At 38.9% G+C, this 21,238-nt stretch overlaps 1 protein-coding gene across 3 annotated transcripts in view; it reads right to left on the reverse strand.

Annotated features, from left to right (window-relative positions):
* The window catches only part of RCAN2 (regulator of calcineurin 2), a 97,691-nt gene that overhangs the window by 16,898 nt on the left and 59,555 nt on the right, over positions 1-21,238 (reverse strand). For all 3 annotated transcript variants that reach the window (XM_085320399.1, XM_085320401.1, XM_085320402.1), the window contains exon 3: positions 473-646. In XM_085320399.1, the coding sequence (XP_085176525.1) occupies positions 473-646 (174 nt within the window). The remainder of the gene's footprint in view (positions 1-472; positions 647-21,238) is intronic.

Genomic DNA, 21,238 nt, shown 5'->3' on the forward strand with positions numbered 1-21,238 from the left:
GTGAACTTACTGAATTCCTCTTTAAAAAACCCACACATTTATTTAATTAGACAAAAATAAATAAATAAATAAATAAATAAAAGGCAGGAGGAAGCCTGACTCTGGCTCAGAGTTGCAGTCAGACAGAAGTAATTCAGTCCTACTTCTTTTAGGAACTTAAGATATTTCACATTTCCACTTTTTTACAGTTAGTTAAGAGAGTTTCCCACATAAAATATCAAATGTTCTAAATCTATTCTAAGTTATGTAACTTCCATGTGTTGTATAAGCAAACTGGGACCTAACTGGTCCCTCAAGTTTACTGCAGAGCCATTGAGAAGGCATGGTTCAGACCACGTAAGGAGGTTTGAGTCATCCTTTAGTAGAGAGATTCAGCATGGGAGAAACTTTTATTACTTTCATAAAGGTTTACTGGGCAATATTTCATTAAAACCTATGCACTAACATATTAGTGGGTAACAGATCTCATTACCTGTGCAAAATACAACTTTAACTTTTTCCCTCTGAACTGTGTTTCATGCAGCTCTATTCTGGCACGAGCAGCTGATTTGGGACTACTAAAATTTATCCGCACACGTCTGAAGCTTTTAAACAGCTGGAATGTCACACAGTCRTCATAGGCACGGAACAAGCCTTCAAATTTTTCCTGTAAATGAAAAAGAATAATGCTGAATATTAACTTTGTGTTCTGTCCCATTAGATCTGTGTTGAAACATGATCTGAAATTTGATGASAGTTGTTTAACTAGTAGTTTTCAGTTGATGGTCCTTGGACTAATGAGGCTCTGTGAAAAGAAACTAAGACAAGYGCTGGTTAGAAAGTGCTGAACTTTGGGAAATGTTGGGCAAGGAGTCCTCAAATTGAAAACTCATCACTTTCTCAAAAAAATTCAGCAAAACTGTGATCATGACTTATGAAGTGAAAATGCAAAAGGCACATGATTAAGAATCATGCACTGAATCACAGCGGAGGAAGCGGAAAAAATGTCTGGCCCACTGCAACTCATGGTTGCATTCGCAAAAGGGGATGAGCAACAACACTGCAGGCTTATTTTGTGTTACAGGYAAGGATTTCTGGACATTTTGTCATTTAAATACTTATAATAGATATATATTAAATTCTTGAGAGTGACTGTGCAGAAGGAGAAAAAAACCCAAAAAMCAAAAAACAAAACAAAAACACCCCAGATAACTGCAAACAGTGACCTGTCCCAAACAGAAATTTCAAACTTAAAACATTTCAGCTATAGACCTGCATGTTCAAAAGATGATGACATAAGTAAGGTTGTTTTAATATATTAAAAAAAAAATAGGTCTAAAATATACCAGACCTACAGATCTACTGGAATGAATAGAAATTCAAGGTATGTTAGTACCTGGAGGATCAGACTCTCTCTATAAATTTTTCTATAACCGGTGTACCCACAAAGGATTMGTTCCACACCATCAAATAAAACTAAAGTCCTTAAATCAAGGACACATGCATAAATGTCTTCATTCACAGGGGCGCAGATTCATAAAATGTGAAGACCAAAAGTGACCTGTTCCCTTTTACTCTAACCTTTGTATTCACTCAGGCTTTGGAATTGCACCAGCGAGTCTCACATACTCACCTATTGTTTTAATTACTATAACCAAGATTTGAAGTCGTAGAGGATGGAAAATCAGCTGGAGTAAAGCACCTTTCTGTTTTAGTTACCTCTGAAAAAAACCCAGTATTTAAAATGTTTGGCCACGCCATTTTGTACTTTGAAGGCTGTTACRTCAGGTTGAGAAGTTGATATAATTACAATAACCTGATGTTTGCATTTATCCATCTGCAAATATGAATTTTAAAATGTTAACTCCTCTAGCTCTCATGGAAGAAAACAATTTCTAATCCCCAAGAGTGGATAACTGGTAGAGGCTGCAGAAGATGAAGAATTTATGTAACCTAATCAATACTTCAGTTCTCATCTGTTGATCTTAGAAGCTGAGTTAGGAACGCAGAACYTCTTCGAAAAATTTACCCTGAAGAACAGCGAAGAGGCATCAAGGAGCAGTAACAGCACTGCAGGAGTCCCTGTYAGCATTACATGCTTGTTAAAGAGTTAACTAGAAAAACAGACCAGTTTCATGGCAAGGAGCATGAAACACTGTAACACGCATGGAGGGACGAGATCTCCTTCACTGCCAGCTCTGCGGTCTTCTTCCTCGTAACTACTATTCCATCTCTGGCACCCTCACAAAAGAACCTCCCTGTGGTCTACTAAGCCTTCATGATTTTCAATTCATTTTGCCTGACCTCACTCACCTCCTCCTCTTACCACAGGGGATATATTAGAGGAAAAAAACGTAGGAGATAGTTCAGTGTTTYGGTTGAGGGTGAATAAAGGCACACAGCAATCTCACAAACACCATGAAGCTGATAGGTTTGTACAAGCAGGTCTAGTCATACCATCTAACATTCAGTATTTCACACCTAAGATCTGGTTTTTAACTGTTTACAGTTTTGCAAAATTTTATTTCCTCAGCAGGAATCTACCTGAAGTGGCATTTGTATAAAGGCCAGCCAAAAGTAGCGGTCAGGTTCAGTCCTATCATGCTCGGGTTTTTGATCCTACAACCTTCACAACAAGCAGAGGGAGAGGGTAAGGGGACGGGGGAGAAAAGGACAGGAGACCAGCACATATATAAAATAAGATTTATGTCTCACTCAAAAATATGTAGCACTGYTTATAATCTAAGGATCAGATCATATTGACTAGCTAATTAAAACTAACATCTTAAAGTTACCTATATTAACTAAGTCAGACTTCTTCAACACTTTTTTTTATAAAGCAGGTTAAAATAAACAAGCTTGTTATATATGAGACAATCAATGCATTTTAACAGAAGTGAAGCATTAGCCAAAAATAAGCAGCAAGGTGARTATTTCACAGGCCACTGTAGTACCTCTTTCAGGCCCTCTACAAGTCAATAATGAAATCCTTCGTTGTATAAAAAATATCCGATCAGCCATGGAACCAACTATGCATGGACTTGTCTGGATACTGGGAAGYATCTGTTCCAACTAATTACTGATTAGGGAACAGGCCCTCTCTRTACCAACGCAGCAGTGCCTGCTCTYGTTGCCCTGCCTTACGTGTCCGCCTTCTTTTCGTACATTGGGTAACAATATGGGATCTAGGTCTCGGTGAGGGCCACTGCAGGGTGCCACGGTGCAAAACCAGGGCAGATGCAATTTTAAAAGAGGGTCCAAGAACAGCGAGCATAAAGAGTGTTCTGGGCACATTTCTGAATGCTCTCATTAGGCACTAAAAGGACAGATGGGAATATCTCTAAATAAAGCTGATTAAGTAGTGGACGCCAAATGTAATACTGGGAGATCATTAAAGCACTAAGGGCTTTATTTTGCTTACTTTCCAGCTTGATACTAGCACAGCTTTAGAGATCCAGCTTTGATTAACACTCCTAAAAATTTCAGGGGAAAAAAAAAAGCCTCAGAGCCCTCTATTTGATATTAATACAGAGCATTCTGTCCACAATGGGATCACATCTACTGAACCAATTGAAGCTGCATTTCCCATTGAAAAACTTCATACCTCTTAGTTCTTCTCCATTTTCATCTAACAACRATAATGACCTTAGCAGACATCATTAATCATCAACCACAGTTAATGGCCCTCAGCATCTTGAGCCATCACAACTCCTCCTGGCTTGATATTAATTCCCAGGAAATGCCTTATGCCTTAATTGCTCTTGCCTCTGAGATCTGCTGAATGTACTTATMTGGGTAAAAGTCCTTTAAAGCCATTCTGATCTCTAAGAAAATGTATCACATATATTTAAAAGAGCTTTGCAAATTCTGTCTCCTTCAAGGTTTTGTGGCTAAATAATTCAAGATTCATAATCATCTCAAATCAGGATTTATTTTTAAATGCTTTTAAAGAATAGTTTTTAAAATTTTCAGAATATTTTGAGACCTACTCAAAAAATAAGAGAACTTTCTAAGTTAAGCAGCACTGTTGCTAATCTTCAAGTAAAATTTGATTCAAAATGCAGACTATTTTGAGAGATACGCATTTATTTCTTAGATTTTCCATGTCTTTATCCATCCTTGTATGTGCCTGTGAGACCCAATTAATGTTGCTAGCCRACAAATTTGAGTAGCGTTATTTTGACCCACACTGGAGGAATTCTCACTCCTCCCTTCTGGACTCTGTGTCCCCTCTCCACCACGCTACTCCTCCATCCCTCACCAAGCACCTTCTCCCAATACAAACACCAGTCCTTCCCCAGTGGGCTTTCCCATCACTTCACGTCAGCTCCCATATCCTAGCATTCACCACCTCTAACAGCTTCTTCTTTTAATTTTGTTTTATTAGCTCAATGTAGGAACATACTAATCAAGGCTGCTGATTACTCAAGCTGGATTGCTATCAATTCCAACCATTAATGCAGAGGACAGAGTCTTGTCCAAGGAAGAACTGAGCACTGGACTAAGAGACCCACGTTAAGAGTTTCATAGTACAAAGGGCAAAGCTATGCGCTCGTGGACTAAAAACTACTGCTACTAAACGGGAGCTCACCTGGAGAACCAAGATAAAGAGAAGCTGTGTGTAAGTCACAGGATAAAAGTGATCAGTGAAACGCTGCCATAAGGAGACAAACATAATATTGGATGTTATCTGGAAAGGCATTTCTAGTAAAGCAAGGAAAGTATTAACAACATTACATAAAGCACTATTACACCTCACTGAAATACAGGTTTTGGTGCCTGCCTCCCAGAAAGATTAAGTTAAATGGGAATAAGTTCAAATAAAGGCTACTAAGGTAAAAGGAAAGAACAACTTACTGAAAGAGAATAAATTAAAATTCTTGGCTTATTTAGCAAAGCAAAGACAAAGAGGAGATATGACTGTGATCACTAGTTTAGAACAGGATAGAGAAAAAAGAAAAAGCTATTTAAACGGAGGACTATGTTGGCATAAAACAAATGGAAACAAGTGGGCATGAATAGGCTTAAGCTGGAAGTTAGAAAAAGGTTTCAAACATCAGAGGAATGACTCAGAAACAACCTTGCAATTACAGCAGCAGTGGCAAAAGATTTTTTTTTTTAAAAAAAAGATTGAATTTGGGTAATTTATGTAAGGAACTATGACAAAGTATTGCCACAACAAGCATTGTAGAACAGGCCTGCCTAAATTAGCAAGCAAACTGGGTTTTGACAGAGCAAGTTACTTCCAGTTCTATGTTACTATGACTTATTTCCAAACATTTCTTTCATGAATAGCTCCAGTGGTATTGTGTTCATTCAGGACAAAAGCCAAGGCCTAATTCAAATCAATTGAAGTCTTTCCACAGATATCAGTGAGCTTTGGATTAGAGCCCTAGAACTCAGAACACAAATTACATTTTATTATTCTTGGACTAGATGATCTCTAGAGGTCCCTTCCAACCTCAACCATTCTGTGATTCAGTATGTTTACACTCATTATTACCCTTGTTCCACATTTGATTTAAGAGATGACTGTGATTTAAAACTTTAGTCTAATCCTATTTCTTAGATTTCTGGTAAGAAAATAAAGCAAAAATTTTTTTCACTTCAATGTTTGCTGATYTTGTACGTAAAGAAAAAACCCCATGGAAATAACTAATTGCATGCAGTAAGAAAACCCAGACATAACTTACAATTAGGAAATATGTTTTACTTGAAGTTAAATTCTATGCTTTTGGTATGAATTTCTATAACAATCAAATGGACTGAAGTCTCAGAGTCCAGCATCCTTTCTCTTTCCACATAGCTACAGTACAAGGCGGAAGAGGAAATATGACAGTACATAAAGACGCCACGCATTTGGAGTCTAGTAACAAAAGTCCTACCAACAGATCAATTCCCAGTTTATAGCAATGAGGGCAACCTGGACATTACTGGTTAATCCTAGAGCGATACCTGAATCCCAACAGTGGCCCAGGTGCACAAAAGGTACACATAATCCTAGAAAATATCAGTGGGAAGCCTTTTCAAGACCCAGGTTTGTTAATACCACATAGAAGATACTCTGATGACCTAGTCTACATTACTGTGCATGGCTCTGGCCATCCAGGGCTAAGAAAGATGGAGAGAAATTGGAAGAGGACCAGAGGAAGACTGCAAGGATGAAAAAAAGGGCAAGCCTATCACAGGAGGTAAAAGTAGAAGAACTCTCCTGAGGAAACAAAGGCTAAGGTAAAATGTGTTTCTCGCTGTATCTAAATATGAGCTGTAACTAAACATAGGGAAGAAAGTAAATGTTGAGCTGGGAAAGGAATTACCTGTTTTTTTTTTTTAAAGCAATGTTAAGGTTGGACTTTGAGCATGTCAGGTTAAAAAAAAAGTATTAGATCTTGCTCACTTTGGTTAAATCAAGACCAATTTGCTTGTACTACTGCAATCTTATTAATGTTAATAAAACGCTAATGTACTAATCCCTACTAAGCAACTGAAAAGAATAAACACTCTGTATATTGGACTTTATGCTAAGTGACCTTATTCCACTGGTCACCTCCTCCAGTTTGCCAACGCCATATATTATATAATACATATAATATGTGCAGACCACATATTACCCCAAAGTGTGTCTGCACACAGCCCTGACCTGTGGCCCACGCATGCTACCATGTTATCCTTCACAACAGAGSTGTTTTGGAGGCTTCTGCCTAAATCTTACGGCTCCTGAAGGCCATTTTGACACCAAAAATATYCGAGGTAAGGTTTCCTGCATGCAGATGCAGTGGCTTGTCCCAGAAGAAGACTCTTTGAGAAATATAACAGGCATGACACAATGCAGTACAGACATTTGTAATTCATCATCTCGCAAAAGCTTGTGGTAACAAAAATAGGTAGGAAATGTCAGGCTAGAAGATGCTTGACCATTCCACCTTGCACTGGAACAGAGGTGGTAGGAGTCATCCCTCCCCACCCATCCTCCTGCATGAGGACAGATCACCAAGGGACAATTTGAATAGCACCGCAAACCTCCTGCTAAACAAAACAAGACAGATTTGCTTCTTGAAAATCAACTGAACACCTAAATACATTTATGTTCAGCTTCCGAATCATCAGTACAACGAAAGGGACAGAGTTAATATCTGCCCTAAAGCTTAATGGAAACAGCATTCACATTTCAGAAGAGGCTGACAAATGTCAGGGGCACAGAATTTTGCTGCGTTGCCTTTTCTGTTTTTAACCAGCTCACATCCCTGTTTACCTCAAAGTGACGCACATTCCTCCTGCTTAGCTCCACTGATCTGGAAACCAAAGGCTCCTTCAAGACGAAACAAATTGTTCCTGTGGTAGTGCCAAGGGGGTGAGATTTAATATAGTTTGGAGACTTCTCAATTCAATTTCACACCCGATGATTGAGCTAAAAGAAAGAGCCACACTTTACATTTCTTTTTTATACAAGTTTTTACTGTATTGTCCTCGACAACTTTTTCGAATACTACTTATTTGAATACTACATACCACATAAACTTCTTGAAACACTGAAAACACTATTTCAAACTAGCTGGAATAGACCTATTAATTTTGTCTCCAGTACTAAGGAGTGCTCTGTAGAGACATCAGCCCTTGTTCAAGAAGCTGTCTTCGATACACGTCCTGGCCACCATTTCGTGCACCATTGCTGGATATTATTTTTTATTATTATTATTTTGCATTGTATTGGAAGGTAACAAAAAGCAAGAACAAGATTCTGGAGAATTTAATGCAAGTCTTATATTTCCAGGCAGAAGTGCTGTATTTTGGTTTGGTAAAAAAAAACAATACAAACAATCAAGGCATGAAGAAGAGGTTCTAGAAGGATGTCCTGAAATGAGCATTTGTGTTTTGGGGAATTCAAACAATAAATGAATWGATAATGTATGTAGGAAACTCCAAGGAGCTCCCGTGAACTGGATTTAAGAATGAACACAGTACGATATCGACTATCGATTCTCTSTTATTGCCGGGAACACTTAAGCCCAACAATTAACTCTCACGCTACTCTGGGATGTGAACAAAATTACAGCAAATGAAGATCAACCAGAGAGCTGCCTCCTGGGAATCCCCAGCTCAAACTACAACTGCTTAGGTACGTCTCATAACAATAGTTAGCTGATACTCCTGAGAAAGCTAAAAATTCAAAATGCTAGGGACCATAATAGATATGGGAGTGTCAGTCAACCTTGTGAGGGAAACTAGGATTACAAAGTTATTCATTATGAGAAGCTGTATAAAACATTCATAACAGCTATATAAACTTGGCGCCTATAAGAAAAGCTCTCTWAATATTCATCCTTTTATTACTTTATTTTAAAGTGATCTTTGAAAATTTAGTTTTGTCTTCTCAYCTCTTCGGGATCAGGTGATCATCTTTTTCTACTTAGGGAAACTGAGGCAAGCACAGATGGTCAGGAAAAAACATGCRCAGTGGGCCTAGAACCAGCACTCCCTTAACTCCTTCAGAAGCATCTTCCTTCTATAAGCAAAACCAAACTCAGGGGATCCAGAAAACTCAGAGTCTATTAAAAATCTGTTCCTGAGCCTGTTAAATATTTGAAAACCCCTCTGTTGATGCCAGTGACACAGAATCAGGACCTAACTGAATTTAATGCCAAATATGAGAATGAAATGTAATAAAAAGAACACCAAGAACTGAAGAACTTTGTTTTATTGCTACTTTGCTATTTTATATCCTCACTTGGAGATGTAATCTTGTAAAACAAGCATAAAACACATCCCTGCCTTTGTCAATCCGGTTAAACTGGAAAAATAATCAGCAAAAAGCCACAGGACAATTGACACAAATAAAATGCTTGCCTTGCCCGTTCCTGATTTACGATTTTACCTACAGTGATCGACGTTTATAGCATTTCAGCTATAACTGAAATATATATTCTCATCACAGTCAAGGAGAATGCTCAGCTCTTTTCCTCTCCTCCTCTGCCCCCAGCAACTGCCAACAACTGCACTGGCATGATTAAAAACATACTTCCAATCCATCTGGATGTAGACAGCACATCAACTTTGAAAGTGACCCTCTATTAAAAATAAAGAAAATGAATAAACAGACAGGGAAGACATGGAAAAGAATCTCCTGCTCCTTTACAGCTGCTATTAAGGTTTAAAAACTGCTATGGATCCACCCATTACACACTTACAGAAGTTTTGTGCGTGTGTGTGTGTAGATGTATAAAAAAACCATTCTAACTGAATACAAAAATTTAGGAGAGAGGGAATTCACATTATGCTAAAGGCCTTAGTCTCACTTTGCACCTCTGCGTTGAAACATTGAACACAAACCCTCTCGCTGTCCTCTTTTGCGTTTCTCCCAGCCTTCGCAGCCTGCAATTACTGGGCAGGACAGGCGGCGTTGCGAGCGCTGTCTAACACGCTGGCTGTACTGTCTGACTGTTTCCTCTTCTTGCCAGTCTGCCTCAGCCATCTGTCATTCGCTGTCTTACACTTCATCTGCAAATTACTCAAGCAGATCTATTTTCTGTATACATTTGAGCAGCACCTAGAAACTGTGGTCTCTAAGACCAGGATATTTTGCTTGGTTAACACAGCATACCTCTTCATAACTCTGAACTACAGAGTTTGATACAGTTTTAACTTGTTCTAGTATATTATTTTCACCTTTAAATAGAGAAGTCGTCCAAGTGGGAAAAAATGGATAATGGAAGAGAAGAATAAGGTAAAAGAACTTTACACTACATGAAAATAGGTAAGGACACACAACAATTTGGAGATGGTGCATGAGAGGCAGCTCAATTCCTGTATGCTGAAATTTGCCTTACGCCTCCTACCTAACATGCACGTGCAAGCTAGRGCTCATTGCTTAGATTTGCTCAATCTAAAATTGACTCAGATTCTTGTATTAGTACTAACCACTTTTATCACTTAGATCTCAACGTGCTACAGCCTTTACTTCTTTATAGGTGTTTCAAGCTAAAAAAAGAAAAAGAGACCAAAAGGCTCGATTAAAAACAACCACGACTGTATGCATGCTTCTGCATTTTTGTATCTGTTTCAGTAACTTGTCAGACCGGTCCTTAAAATTTTCTAGAATGAGTAAAATATGAACTYATTGGTCCATTTCTCCTTTCTTACCTGCCACTTTAACACATATGGGAACAAAGTAGTTCTAAAAAATAAATAGACTGTCTCCTACTTAAGTGCACTATACTGTGCACTTCTGGTATKCAAGCCTCATACACAGTTCTTGTAGTAAATACCAAGAGAAGCCCAACAACATCCTTAGGAGAAAATTAATTAGTACATCCAGAGTAAGCTGATGGAAAGTACATACAGAAAAATAAGCCATTAGATGAATCATTCATTGTTACCCAGCCTCGCCTGCTGAAGGTCAGACTAATGTGGTCGCACGTAGGCAGAGAGTCCCTGTTCAATACACGACTAGAACAAAATGTRCCTCCAAAAAGGAGAGTCTATCTGTATTTCAGTCCAAGCTCTACTCTGAGTAACGCTTGTAGCTCTCCGAAGTCAAAGGAGGAACAGTTTGAAAAGTTATTTTATCTGCATAAAAATTTTATTTTGCTTTAAAACTGTTTTGTCATCTTATAAACAATACAGTACCAAAAAATCCAAAAACAAACTTTCTTTCTGCTTTGGTCCGAACCAAGCAAAACAAAAATAAATTTTCTTTTTTGCTTCAGAAAATATGAAATATCTTTTGAACTAATAGATCCAGAAAAAAAATATGTTGAGTTGCTGCAATTGTTTAGGYAAATTTATTTCCAGAAATGGCTCTTATGATTCACAGAACTCTCTTTCTGTAGCTTGCCAGTGAAAAGGTGTCTTCATTATCAATTCTTTTTGTGTATTTTCTTTTTAACCTATTCTGCTCTTTGTAGTTCTTCCTTCATAAATCGCTTATAAGAAAGCATTTGGGAGTAATTCATTTATATGAAGGAGAAGAGAGATGCTTTACTATATAGGATATGGACTTTCCACAAAACAGGAATTGAGCTGTCATAAAAAAAAAAGAGAGAGAGAGAAAAGAAAAAGATATCCGTGCATATATATATATATACATATATATATATATATTTACGAAATGTTTTAGTTTTATCTATCTATATATGTAAACACATGTGTGTGTGTGTGTGTGTGTGTATAACAGTGTGTTTCTCCTAACTTCAAATGGCAGAACTGCAGTAGACTAAAATGATTACACTTACACACAGCACTGAAAGAGGCAACTATGAGAGACTGCAAATATAGCGTTCTCCCATTCTCACTCATTTCATGCTCACAGAGGAGCATCACATTAGCCAGCATCTGCTGGGTATAGCTGCTCTCAGTGCTGTTACCATTTAGAAAGTTTGGCTCTGGATTTGATTTTGCAGATCATGGCAAAAAAGAGTTGGAAAACATCTGCATAAAAAGAGACTAAATCCTTCCATACGCTCTTCCTTCTCAATGTCTGAACTGGCATCGTAACACTGGTTTCAGCATTGTCCTGTAAGAAACTGAAGATGATTTCCAGCTTGAATAAACTTAAATGAAAAAAAAAAAAAGTGCCTGAAGCAGTTTTATACTATGAGAAATTGTTTTCTCCTTGGCCCAAGACGAGTCACRGTCCTTGGAGGACCCCAGTATCCCAAGCTGTGTAGATGCTCAAATACTACAGAGAGAAYTGTCATACAGCAGTCTAGTTAGCTAATTAAAAAGTTGCAACAATGTATTTAGAGCCGATATATAGATCTGATATATCCTGGATTCATTTCCAAAACATAAACACAATGCCTGATTAGTGTCAATGCCTTTACTGTGCTATAGTGTTTAATAAAATTAAAAATTTAGATTATTTCATAAAACTGGGCTTGCTTGGGCTGGAGCAGGGAAAGCTTTGGGTGGAACCAGTAACAGCCTTCCAGCACCTACAAAGAGGTTCAGACGTGAAAGGAAGAAAAAGAGGYAATGTTTTTTATCTACCTCAACAGCAATTAGTACTGTCCACTGCCAGCTAGGATATGGACGATAAAATTTGTTTTTTAGACAGATAGAAGAAACCCCAGGGTGAAAAAGCAAATATTCCTGACCAAATTGTTTCTGTGTCATTTTTCAACCAAACGAATAATTTCCAGTTGGCACAGATTTTGTTTAGAAACAAGATTTAGAAAGTAGACTAATCCTGTCTTACAGCTAAAAACAGCTCTGCTCTTCAAAATCACTTTCATTTTCTGATGCGAAAAATTTATCAGTAACAGCATGATATTAAAAAGATACTGGATTGACGCTATGAAACAAAGTCACTCGTYGCAGGAGCTTGGGTCCAGAGCTGTAACAGAAATCAATACGGAGGCAACAAGGCCAGTGACTGGTGAGCAGAGCGATGACCAAAAATGTAGATTCTGTTCCGTTTATGATCAATTTAGTGTGTAACTCTTTTCTAAAASAAGTCAGACCCCTGGAAATGGCCAGAGTCCTGCAGAGCCTCATTTCTTGTTACAGGGTATTGTTTCGCACTGCGGCTCTGTGTCCTAAAGGTGGGCGCTTGTGTAAAAGCCAGGATGCAAGTACGTAATACGCTTACCTGCCCAACCGGAGACAAACGTGCAGGCTCGAGGAGTCCGTGACTTTGAAGTCAGTACGACTTTCAAAGCAGCAAGGTTTGGTGCAGCTAGGTTCTGAGTAACATGAAAATACAYGCGATGAGCAATTCCAGGGTAACTGGGCAGCGGCAAAATACAYGGGACCAACTTGCCGCTGAGGTTGCATCTTCAAATATCAGGTGGTCTCACAGACCACTCAGCCWGATGTATGGACTGTAGCTGCTTCCAGCTCTAAATCAAACCATGGAAGCAGTGTTATTTGTAGCCTCGTGTCCTGAATTTATGCTTTTGAATGTCAGTATTACAGATCCCCCTTATCTAAGATGCTGATGGAACAACTGTTTACTTAATCAGTAGTGGATACTAACATTTAATTACAAAGGACAGTTTATCAACTAAAAGCAGACAAGATCCAACCTGCAGTCCACAGACTCCCCAAGGGCTTCACAAATCAGAAACAGAATAGAACTGGACTCAGTATATAGATCTATAGTAGATCTACACACCTCAAGTTTGACAGAAAACATTTACGGGAGCATAAATCAAGAGAGGCTGAAAGCTTTAGTAGTTTCCTAAAGATAAGAAGTGGTCTCAAAATAGGGTTGTTCAAGATTTATTACACCTATATCAATTATTTTTCCAAAGTGAATACTACTGATCCTTGCACATTTAAAATTTTCTGTGCATAAAATCCTTTATGTCCTTTTGCTCTTGTTTCACACTATACAAAATAATTAAAGCTTAAGCAGAAAAACTAGCAAATGCTTAACTTTTCTATATTATTCTTTAGGATGCAGTATGTATTGGGTAATCTCCTGCTCCAGGACTGCTACCATGTCCAAGTGTTTTCATTCGGCAGTGCTCAGTGACAATCTCATTCTCCTCCCCCAAGAAATATCACCCCTTTGGGAATTAGGATCAAGTACAAGTAGCTTAAACTACAGTTTTTTAACAGCTTCAGTCTAGTTATTTGCTACAAAAGCAAGAAGAAGATATTAAAACACCTTACCTCTTTATTCATTCATTAAACATTTTTAAACAGAACATTCATCAACTTCCCAAACGCCTAGAACTTTAAGTATATCAATAATTTACTTCTGTCTAACATAAACAGCATACTTACTACTGTTATGGCCCAGCGTTTGGCCTGGTTCCCAGCTGTCATGATTAATAAGAATTTTTTTTTAGTTCAGCAATTCTCGGATTATGGTTCAAGTACTGGCAGTAGCCTGCAGAAAGCTGGCTGGTCGCACCATCCTGGAATTCCTCTAATATAATCAGCTATTTCTAAATATAAGGTACTAACTTTCACACTTCAATAATTTTCTTCTTAGGATCTGTAAACAAGATAGCAACACAAAATCTCATTTTACCTACAGAAAAGGAGTTTCTGAAAGAGTCTAACTAGCCTGAAGAGCCAAGGAGTTCACCTGCAGAAGCAAGCCTACTCTCAGCTGACCAGTGGCCAACATTAGCAGAGCTCAAGCTAATAAAATGCCACTTAACAGAATTAAAATGCGCTCAGGAATACTGCAGCGCTAACCGCAACTCCACAGCTTTCAGGCAGCCTGACATCAGCTTTGGCAAGCACCTGCCTGTGGCAAACTACTATCCAAACTCCAAGTGGGACTAGACTTTTATCCACACTGCCATGCTCCGTAACCGCTTCAAGAACTAGAAGTGTCCCCCCAACTCTCCTCCCAATATCTGGCTAGTAACAAAATGGCATAAACGTGGTAACAGCGCCCTAGGAAAGGCTCCCATCCTAGCTTCTTTGCTAAGCTCCGCTGCATCCTCTCCAGTTGGCTGCATTTGCTTTTGAGCACACTTAAAACTAGACACGGAAGCCCAGCAGAAAACTTCATCAATACTAAATATTGAATCATGATCTGCACCATCTTTCATACATCCAGAAATTGTTTTACTTATAATACTGCTGACTATATTTAGTTTTGATTCATTAGAACTCACAGCTTTGCATCATGCAACTCTCCAGACACATGAATTTTCATTATGTAGCTGTGATCTTGATTTCTTTTCAAGGGTACTCTGCTGTAGTCTTAACTGAATTTTACCTTGTTGCTTAATTTAAGGTTGTTCTGAGTATCAGTCCTGCCCCACCAGCATGGTGTCATCCATGCATTTTTTAAGGTTGTTCCCTGTTCTGTTACACTAGAAATTTATTAATTATATTAATAAAAATGTCAACTAAAACTCAGTTTAGGAAGAAAGACGTGAGCATGTCTACTTAAATGCCTTCACCATTTCAGAATGAACTATTTCCATTTTAGATATTTTTTAAACAACTGTGCACCCACTTATGGAAATTATATTTAGACTGTAGATTACTTATAATGGTGACATGTTGAACACTATCAAAGCCTTAGTCAAAACATCTGCCTTCCATGTCTCCTTTATCCCACTTACCCAGTTGCCTTGTCAAACAAGGAGGATGTATTGATTTGACATGATCTGCTCTAGACAGCCCAGGTCTTACTGCTTCCTACTGAGAAAATTACTGAGAATTATGCAGGCCTTTCYCCCCCTCCTCTTTTTAAACACAAACACTATCTCTTCCCATCGCCCATCCACAGCAAGTCTCTCCATAACCTGTAAATTCTCAAAGATAACTTCCAATAGTGCAGAGATTATTTCAGCTGTATACTAAGGTACTTACTGTTAGATTTTAATCAGAACCAACACACTTGAATAACTTTATCTTACCTACTGTTAATGAATTTGCACATTGTTCTACTGTTGTTTCTTAATGTATCATACAATTTACCTTGTTCTTATTTAAATCTCTGCTAATTGAAATTCATTTTGGGATTTCGCACATTTGTTTTCCACTTCTTATACAAATCCTTAAACTGCTGTAAAGCAAAAGGATTATCTGATGTAGCCATTAACAGTTCCTTAACGTGCTTCCCATCTGTCCTTTGCATCAGGATGGATAGCCCGGGTAATGCACTCTGTAGTGCCTCCTTAACTACTAATTCTCACACACTTCTCATCTCTCAGATTGTCTTCTTAGGAGACCCTATTTACCAGCTCCATGAGTTTGCTGAAGATGATTTTAAAAAATAGAAAATTTTGTTGTTTGGCTACTCTCAAACTTTTCTTATTGCAAATGGTTACTTCAAACCCACTTTCACCAAAACCACTTTCCACTTTTAGTTTCTTGATTAACACTCCGTCCCACACGTGTGTATGTAGCTCCATCTAGCCATATTCCATCACTTAATTCCTTGTAGGATATTTAATAGCAGAGTTGTGCGGAGGGAGTTAAAAAGAGAGGAGTAGCAGCCCAAGGCAACAGTTCCCAAAGGGATTTTGTTCCTGGGAGACACAACGGATGCCTGTGAAAGATCTTTTGGGGAAAGCGGATGAACTTTCAAGATTAATTTACCCCCGTTTCAATGATGCTAACTTGGTGAAAGTTTTGTCACCATGCCCCTTTTCTGACCATTGTCTGGTTTCATTTGGCATCTCGTGTCAGCCTCTGCTCTCACAGTCATCTAACCTTCCCACTGCCCCACGAGAAGCCGAAATCAGCTGTTTGCACCTCRCTCTTCCATTGATTTTTCTTTTTTCCATTATCAATTCTCTGCCTCTGATACACCACTCAGTCGGAAGGCCGGCCGTGACATCTCCCTGCTCCTATTCCCACAAGAGTTTTCTCCGTTCTTGGTCTTGCACCACAGAGGGACGTCTGATGGAAAAGATGTCCCATCATCACACTGACTTCCTCCTCTGAAACCCGTGCTCTGCTTCCKCAGTTTGTCCATCTTCTTACGTGGCCAATTACTAATCTCTCCCTCAAGTTAAAACCACAGCTCAGAGGGCTTCCATGCCACTGGCTCCTTAAAGATATTTATAGCTCTTAAAATGTTCCTGTTTGAGGGAGGAAAGAGTAAGTGCCATTTCTGACAGCATTCGTTTTTTGAACAGCACTAGCAAAAAACAAACAAAAAAAGCCCAACCAAAAGAAATTCCACACACCAAAGCAAAAGAACGTACAAAACCCCACCTTCCCTGCACCCTCACCTCCCAAACGATCTGTGTCTTCAAAGCAATTAAATTGCCCCCAGCAAAGAACCAAAGAAGCACTGGTTAAAACAGATTTCCTAGTATAGCTCTAATTATTTAGACAATGGAAAAATTTATATTCTACTTGTTCTAGTTGCTTGTTTGCTCTCAAGAAAGAATAAAACTAACTAAATCTGAATTAATCATCAGCCAAGAGAAGATGCAGCAAATGACAATAAACTTGGGGTTTATCAGCTGGGGCTGATAAACTTGGAGCAAGACTAATACAGCAAAGAAAACAATTATCTCTTGTATAAGGGGAACTTTATTTATTTAGAGGATTATTATTTCTTTTACCATAATTAGTTCATCTGGCTACATACCAGCACATCTGACTTGGATGGAAAAAAATGCTATTTCTGCAAGGTTACCACTCCACTGGCTGTTACAGGAGCGTAACACACAGCAGACCTTCTGCTGCATGATGCAGCTCTCTTTTAATAACTCCCCCTTTTATGGCCAATGTATCAAAATTACTCACTGCAATAGATGAAGCATACAGATACTTCCACAAGTGACAAACTAAGCTGAAGAAATTACAGTGTACAGCTGCCTGCTAATACCACTTTGAGCACAACAGGCTCAGTGCGTTTCTCAGCTCAGTGGCTACTATTTCAACCAACAGGACTATCTGCTGCTGCAAAACTCGAGGCCCTCCCGTGCTGCAGGCCATGTCTCCTGCTAGCTATGCAGCCATCCTGCAGGACAGAGCCCATCTCTCCTGCCACGTACTGTCAGAATCCAAAGCAGATTCTGAAAGGCAGAAAATCTGGACCGATTCACCAGAGCAAAAACAGCTAGTAACGAACCAGGGCTCCTTGCTCTCCTGCAAAGCTTTTCAGTCTCTAGGACAGAGAACAGCATTTGAGTTGGAATATGCACAGAACCTGTATTATTAAAGACAAGGGTCATTAACTACATCTGATCTGGTACCTTCCTATTCAGCTTCCTAATCATAAAACTTTATTTCCCGTTTGCTCAGTTTGCCACCTGCAAATGAGAGTAGTTGGAGCTTCTAATCCATAGCACTGCTTTGAAGTTTTGCAGCAACTACTGGAGTGCAAAATAGAGTCACCCTGGCATGGTAGGTGCAACCAGCAACCCTCAGATTTTGCAGCACTGAACTGTGCATAGAAATATCCACCTTGTTTTCTGCTGTGCAGTTTGCTGCGTGGACATTACAGGTCAGCAGAGCTGCCTACTCCATTAACTGCTGCAGCCAAAGACTTCTTGATTCAGAAGCAACAGAAACTTCAAATGAGGGCAGTTAAAAGCATCATGAGGACACTGAAGTGGTGAGATGATCATCTGCATTTTCAGGAATTAACATGAACAGAGTAGAAATCAACCTGAAACCTATATGGGAAGCACAGACTGGAGCCACAATTTATGGCTGTATCTGCATTAAGAGGTATTGCAACAGCAAGGAGAAAAAGGGTGAGAAATTTATTATTTAGCCAGAAATAGCTAAATCTAAATATTCTATATTGCACTTAGTGTAGAGGGCATCTAGGCTCTCATGCCTCAAGCCAGTAGCATTTGAGGCTCATTTGATATATAAAAACACATAAAGAGTCAAGAGTCAACACTAGAAAGTCAATAAACACAATTACTTCAAGGAAGAGTTAGACCTTACACTTATATGAGCCTTAGAAAAGTCTCTCATGGGGAAAATTTTAATTCTACTAGCACTTAGCCGTATAAATAGGGGCAATTTTCATTACGAATCCAAATGTACAATCCTAGTACCATTCTAAATATGTGGATGTAAACCATACAAAATCCTGCAGCAGCTGAGCATCGAGTGGAGGCTAAACCTGGCCAGTTCCTGGACCCTGGCAATTTGTGTGCTAGCTAAATATTTGGAAAATAGCCTTGGAAAATATAAAGGTGTGTACTCTCCAACCATAGTATGCATCCATTAYTCTATGTGCAAATACATTTATTTTAGAAGATATATATATATATATCAATGTTGGTGCAGACCTCTGTCTCAAAACATGCAACTTTTCTCAGTATCAAAGCTCATGTCACAGTAAGTAGCAGCAAACTTTATCAGTAAAGCTTGAGCTACAACAGTAGAAAGGAAACACATACAGCAACTTTAGAGAAGAATTAGACTAGATCACTACAGTTCTGAAAACAACTTCCCCTTGAAAAAACTGCAAACTTTTGAAAGAAATGGAAAAGATTTAGGTATTTTACCTCTCTAGCTTCTTCTAACCAAAGCAATTATTTAATGAAAAATCAGTATCACACTTACATCTATATTAAAAGTAGCTCACAGCTACAGCTGTACTGATTAATCCCTCAAACGTGCTAAGTATCATCATCTCTTCATTGTTCTTCACATGGGCTGTGCCATTTATCAGCATAATTGCAAGGTCTGTCTTACTTTATTACCTGCCCCGGACTAATACTGCACCTTCAAGCAACATATTTTATCCATTATTTATCGTCTTTCCTTTGACCACAAATTGCTCATTGCCYAATTATCTCTACGAAAAAGAAACATCTTTATGTGGCCTCTAGCAGAAAAGAGAATGAAAAAGAATACAAAAACCTCTGACATCTTTGCTCTAACACCACTCTGCCAATGTTTAAAGGGTGAATGATGACAAGCAGAAAGCAAGCCGCGTTCRCAGATGGAGAAGCACCTGCAGCTGCCTCCAACCTTCAGTCAAATAGCAGCGTTCACTTCCTCAGCAGCCTTCATTTCCTCAGGTCAAGCAAAAAGCAATTACAAATAATTCAAAGTAAACCTAAGAGGCATATAACGACCCCTAAGTCTTATCATTATATCACCTCTTCCTTGGAAGCCTCTTATTAGAGTTCAGTTGCCTTATGCAGGGGCCATTAGGAGGATAAAGACAGCAAAGCCTGAACTATTTCTATAACAGAGGCTTCTGACAGTGCCCTGGCCCGCGACAGCGCTGTGCACCCGCGCGCCAGGCTCCCTGGCTCAAACTCGCTCAGCACTGACACAGGCTGCAGGGTCAATGTGCTGCAAGTATCTCTGCAGCTTCTGGGACCTTTGGAGGAACACAGGGATGGGGGCTGTCATCAGACTAAAATTGGGAAGTATCAGTCTGGACAAAAAAAATACCTGCTTATTTAGGTGTTGAATATCTCTGTGACTCTTGATATTTAAAACATAAAACCTGATGTTTTATATTAAAAAGTAGCATGAGTTACAACAGAGACAATTTTTTATCTTTCTAGCTCCTTTATTTAACATCAGTATATCAGTATTACAGCTCTTGGAAGGCTGTAAAAGAACAAAAAAAAGGATGCATAAAATATTATATTTGTACTTCTTTCTCCAAACCAAACAATCTCATTTTTAAAGTATTAATACTGACAGCTTTCTTGTTCTTTTACTCTTAAAGAATTTCTCTTCTTCCTCTTTGAATGAAGCAAGAGAGTAAACACAGAGGTCAGGAGACATGCATATCCATTACTCCAGCACAACTACTGGGTCTTCAACATTTCACAGATGCCACACTGTTTCCAAACAGGAAAGAACTATCAGATGCAGAAAATACTGGAGAGAGAACTCACTGGGGGTAGGTTTAGCTCAGTTGGTTAGTGTGGTGCTGCTAATGCCAAGGTTGTGGGTTCAATCCCTGTATGGGCTATGCTGAGGGTTGGACTAGATGATCTCTCCAGAGGTCCCTTCCAACCTTACCGTTCTATGATTCTATGATCAAGCAGTGCTTTCGGCTATCAGGATTTTTTTTAATAGTCATACCATTATTTGGTTTCCTCCTTATGGCTCCAGTCTTTTGATTCTTAGGACTGTGCAGCAATTTTTTTYCCCCCTCACCATAACTCACATAGCTGAAGAGAAGAATTTGAAATAAGGAACCCTAAAACTCTCCACAAAAATCATGATTTCTACAGTTGGCAACATCCAGAGCGATACTCCTCCATTTTTCTACGTTTTTCTTCACTTAACTCTCAGAACACTTAAACCTCAAACCTCAGAACATCTTTGTCAATGAGCCAGTTTTACAAATGGAGAATTGAAGCAGGGAGATGTGGGAAACGAATATGAAAATCTTTTGCTCTCTACACCTCAGAAGCCAAGATGTGGTGTTAGGCTGCTAGACCTCTCAAGGGCAACTGCAAGGTAAGAGTTGACCTCCAAACCACATACCTCAAACAACTATCATTAGCAATAAGCTCACTATAACATTTGAAATACCTAGCTGAAGGTTGATAGGGATCCTGCTCCACATGGGTTAATTCCCCAAACCAGTATGGTCAAAACAGTGAAACTATTCATATTATTTCCCTTTGCTGCCTGGCTCATCTCCACATTGCTTCTTCCTGAATTAAGATAACCATCCTGTCCACATTACTTCACCTTACAGTATTTGGATGCAGATTCTATCAGTCTGTATCATCAGTATTTCTCCTCCGCTGCAGCAGTGCCTACTGGCCCCAGTCCTACATTGTTGCCTGGCAGAATGGTGCATGTGAACATAATTGAAAAGAGAACATGAAGAATTAATAACGTCAGAGTGTCTTGCTTGGAGTAAGAGTTGAAAATCTCTTCCACT

Source organism: Rhea americana, unplaced genomic scaffold (genome assembly GCF_003343005.1).
Source record: "Rhea americana isolate MKP2758 unplaced genomic scaffold, rheAme1 scaffold_63, whole genome shotgun sequence".
Lineage (NCBI taxonomy): Eukaryota > Metazoa > Chordata > Aves > Rheiformes > Rheidae > Rhea > Rhea americana.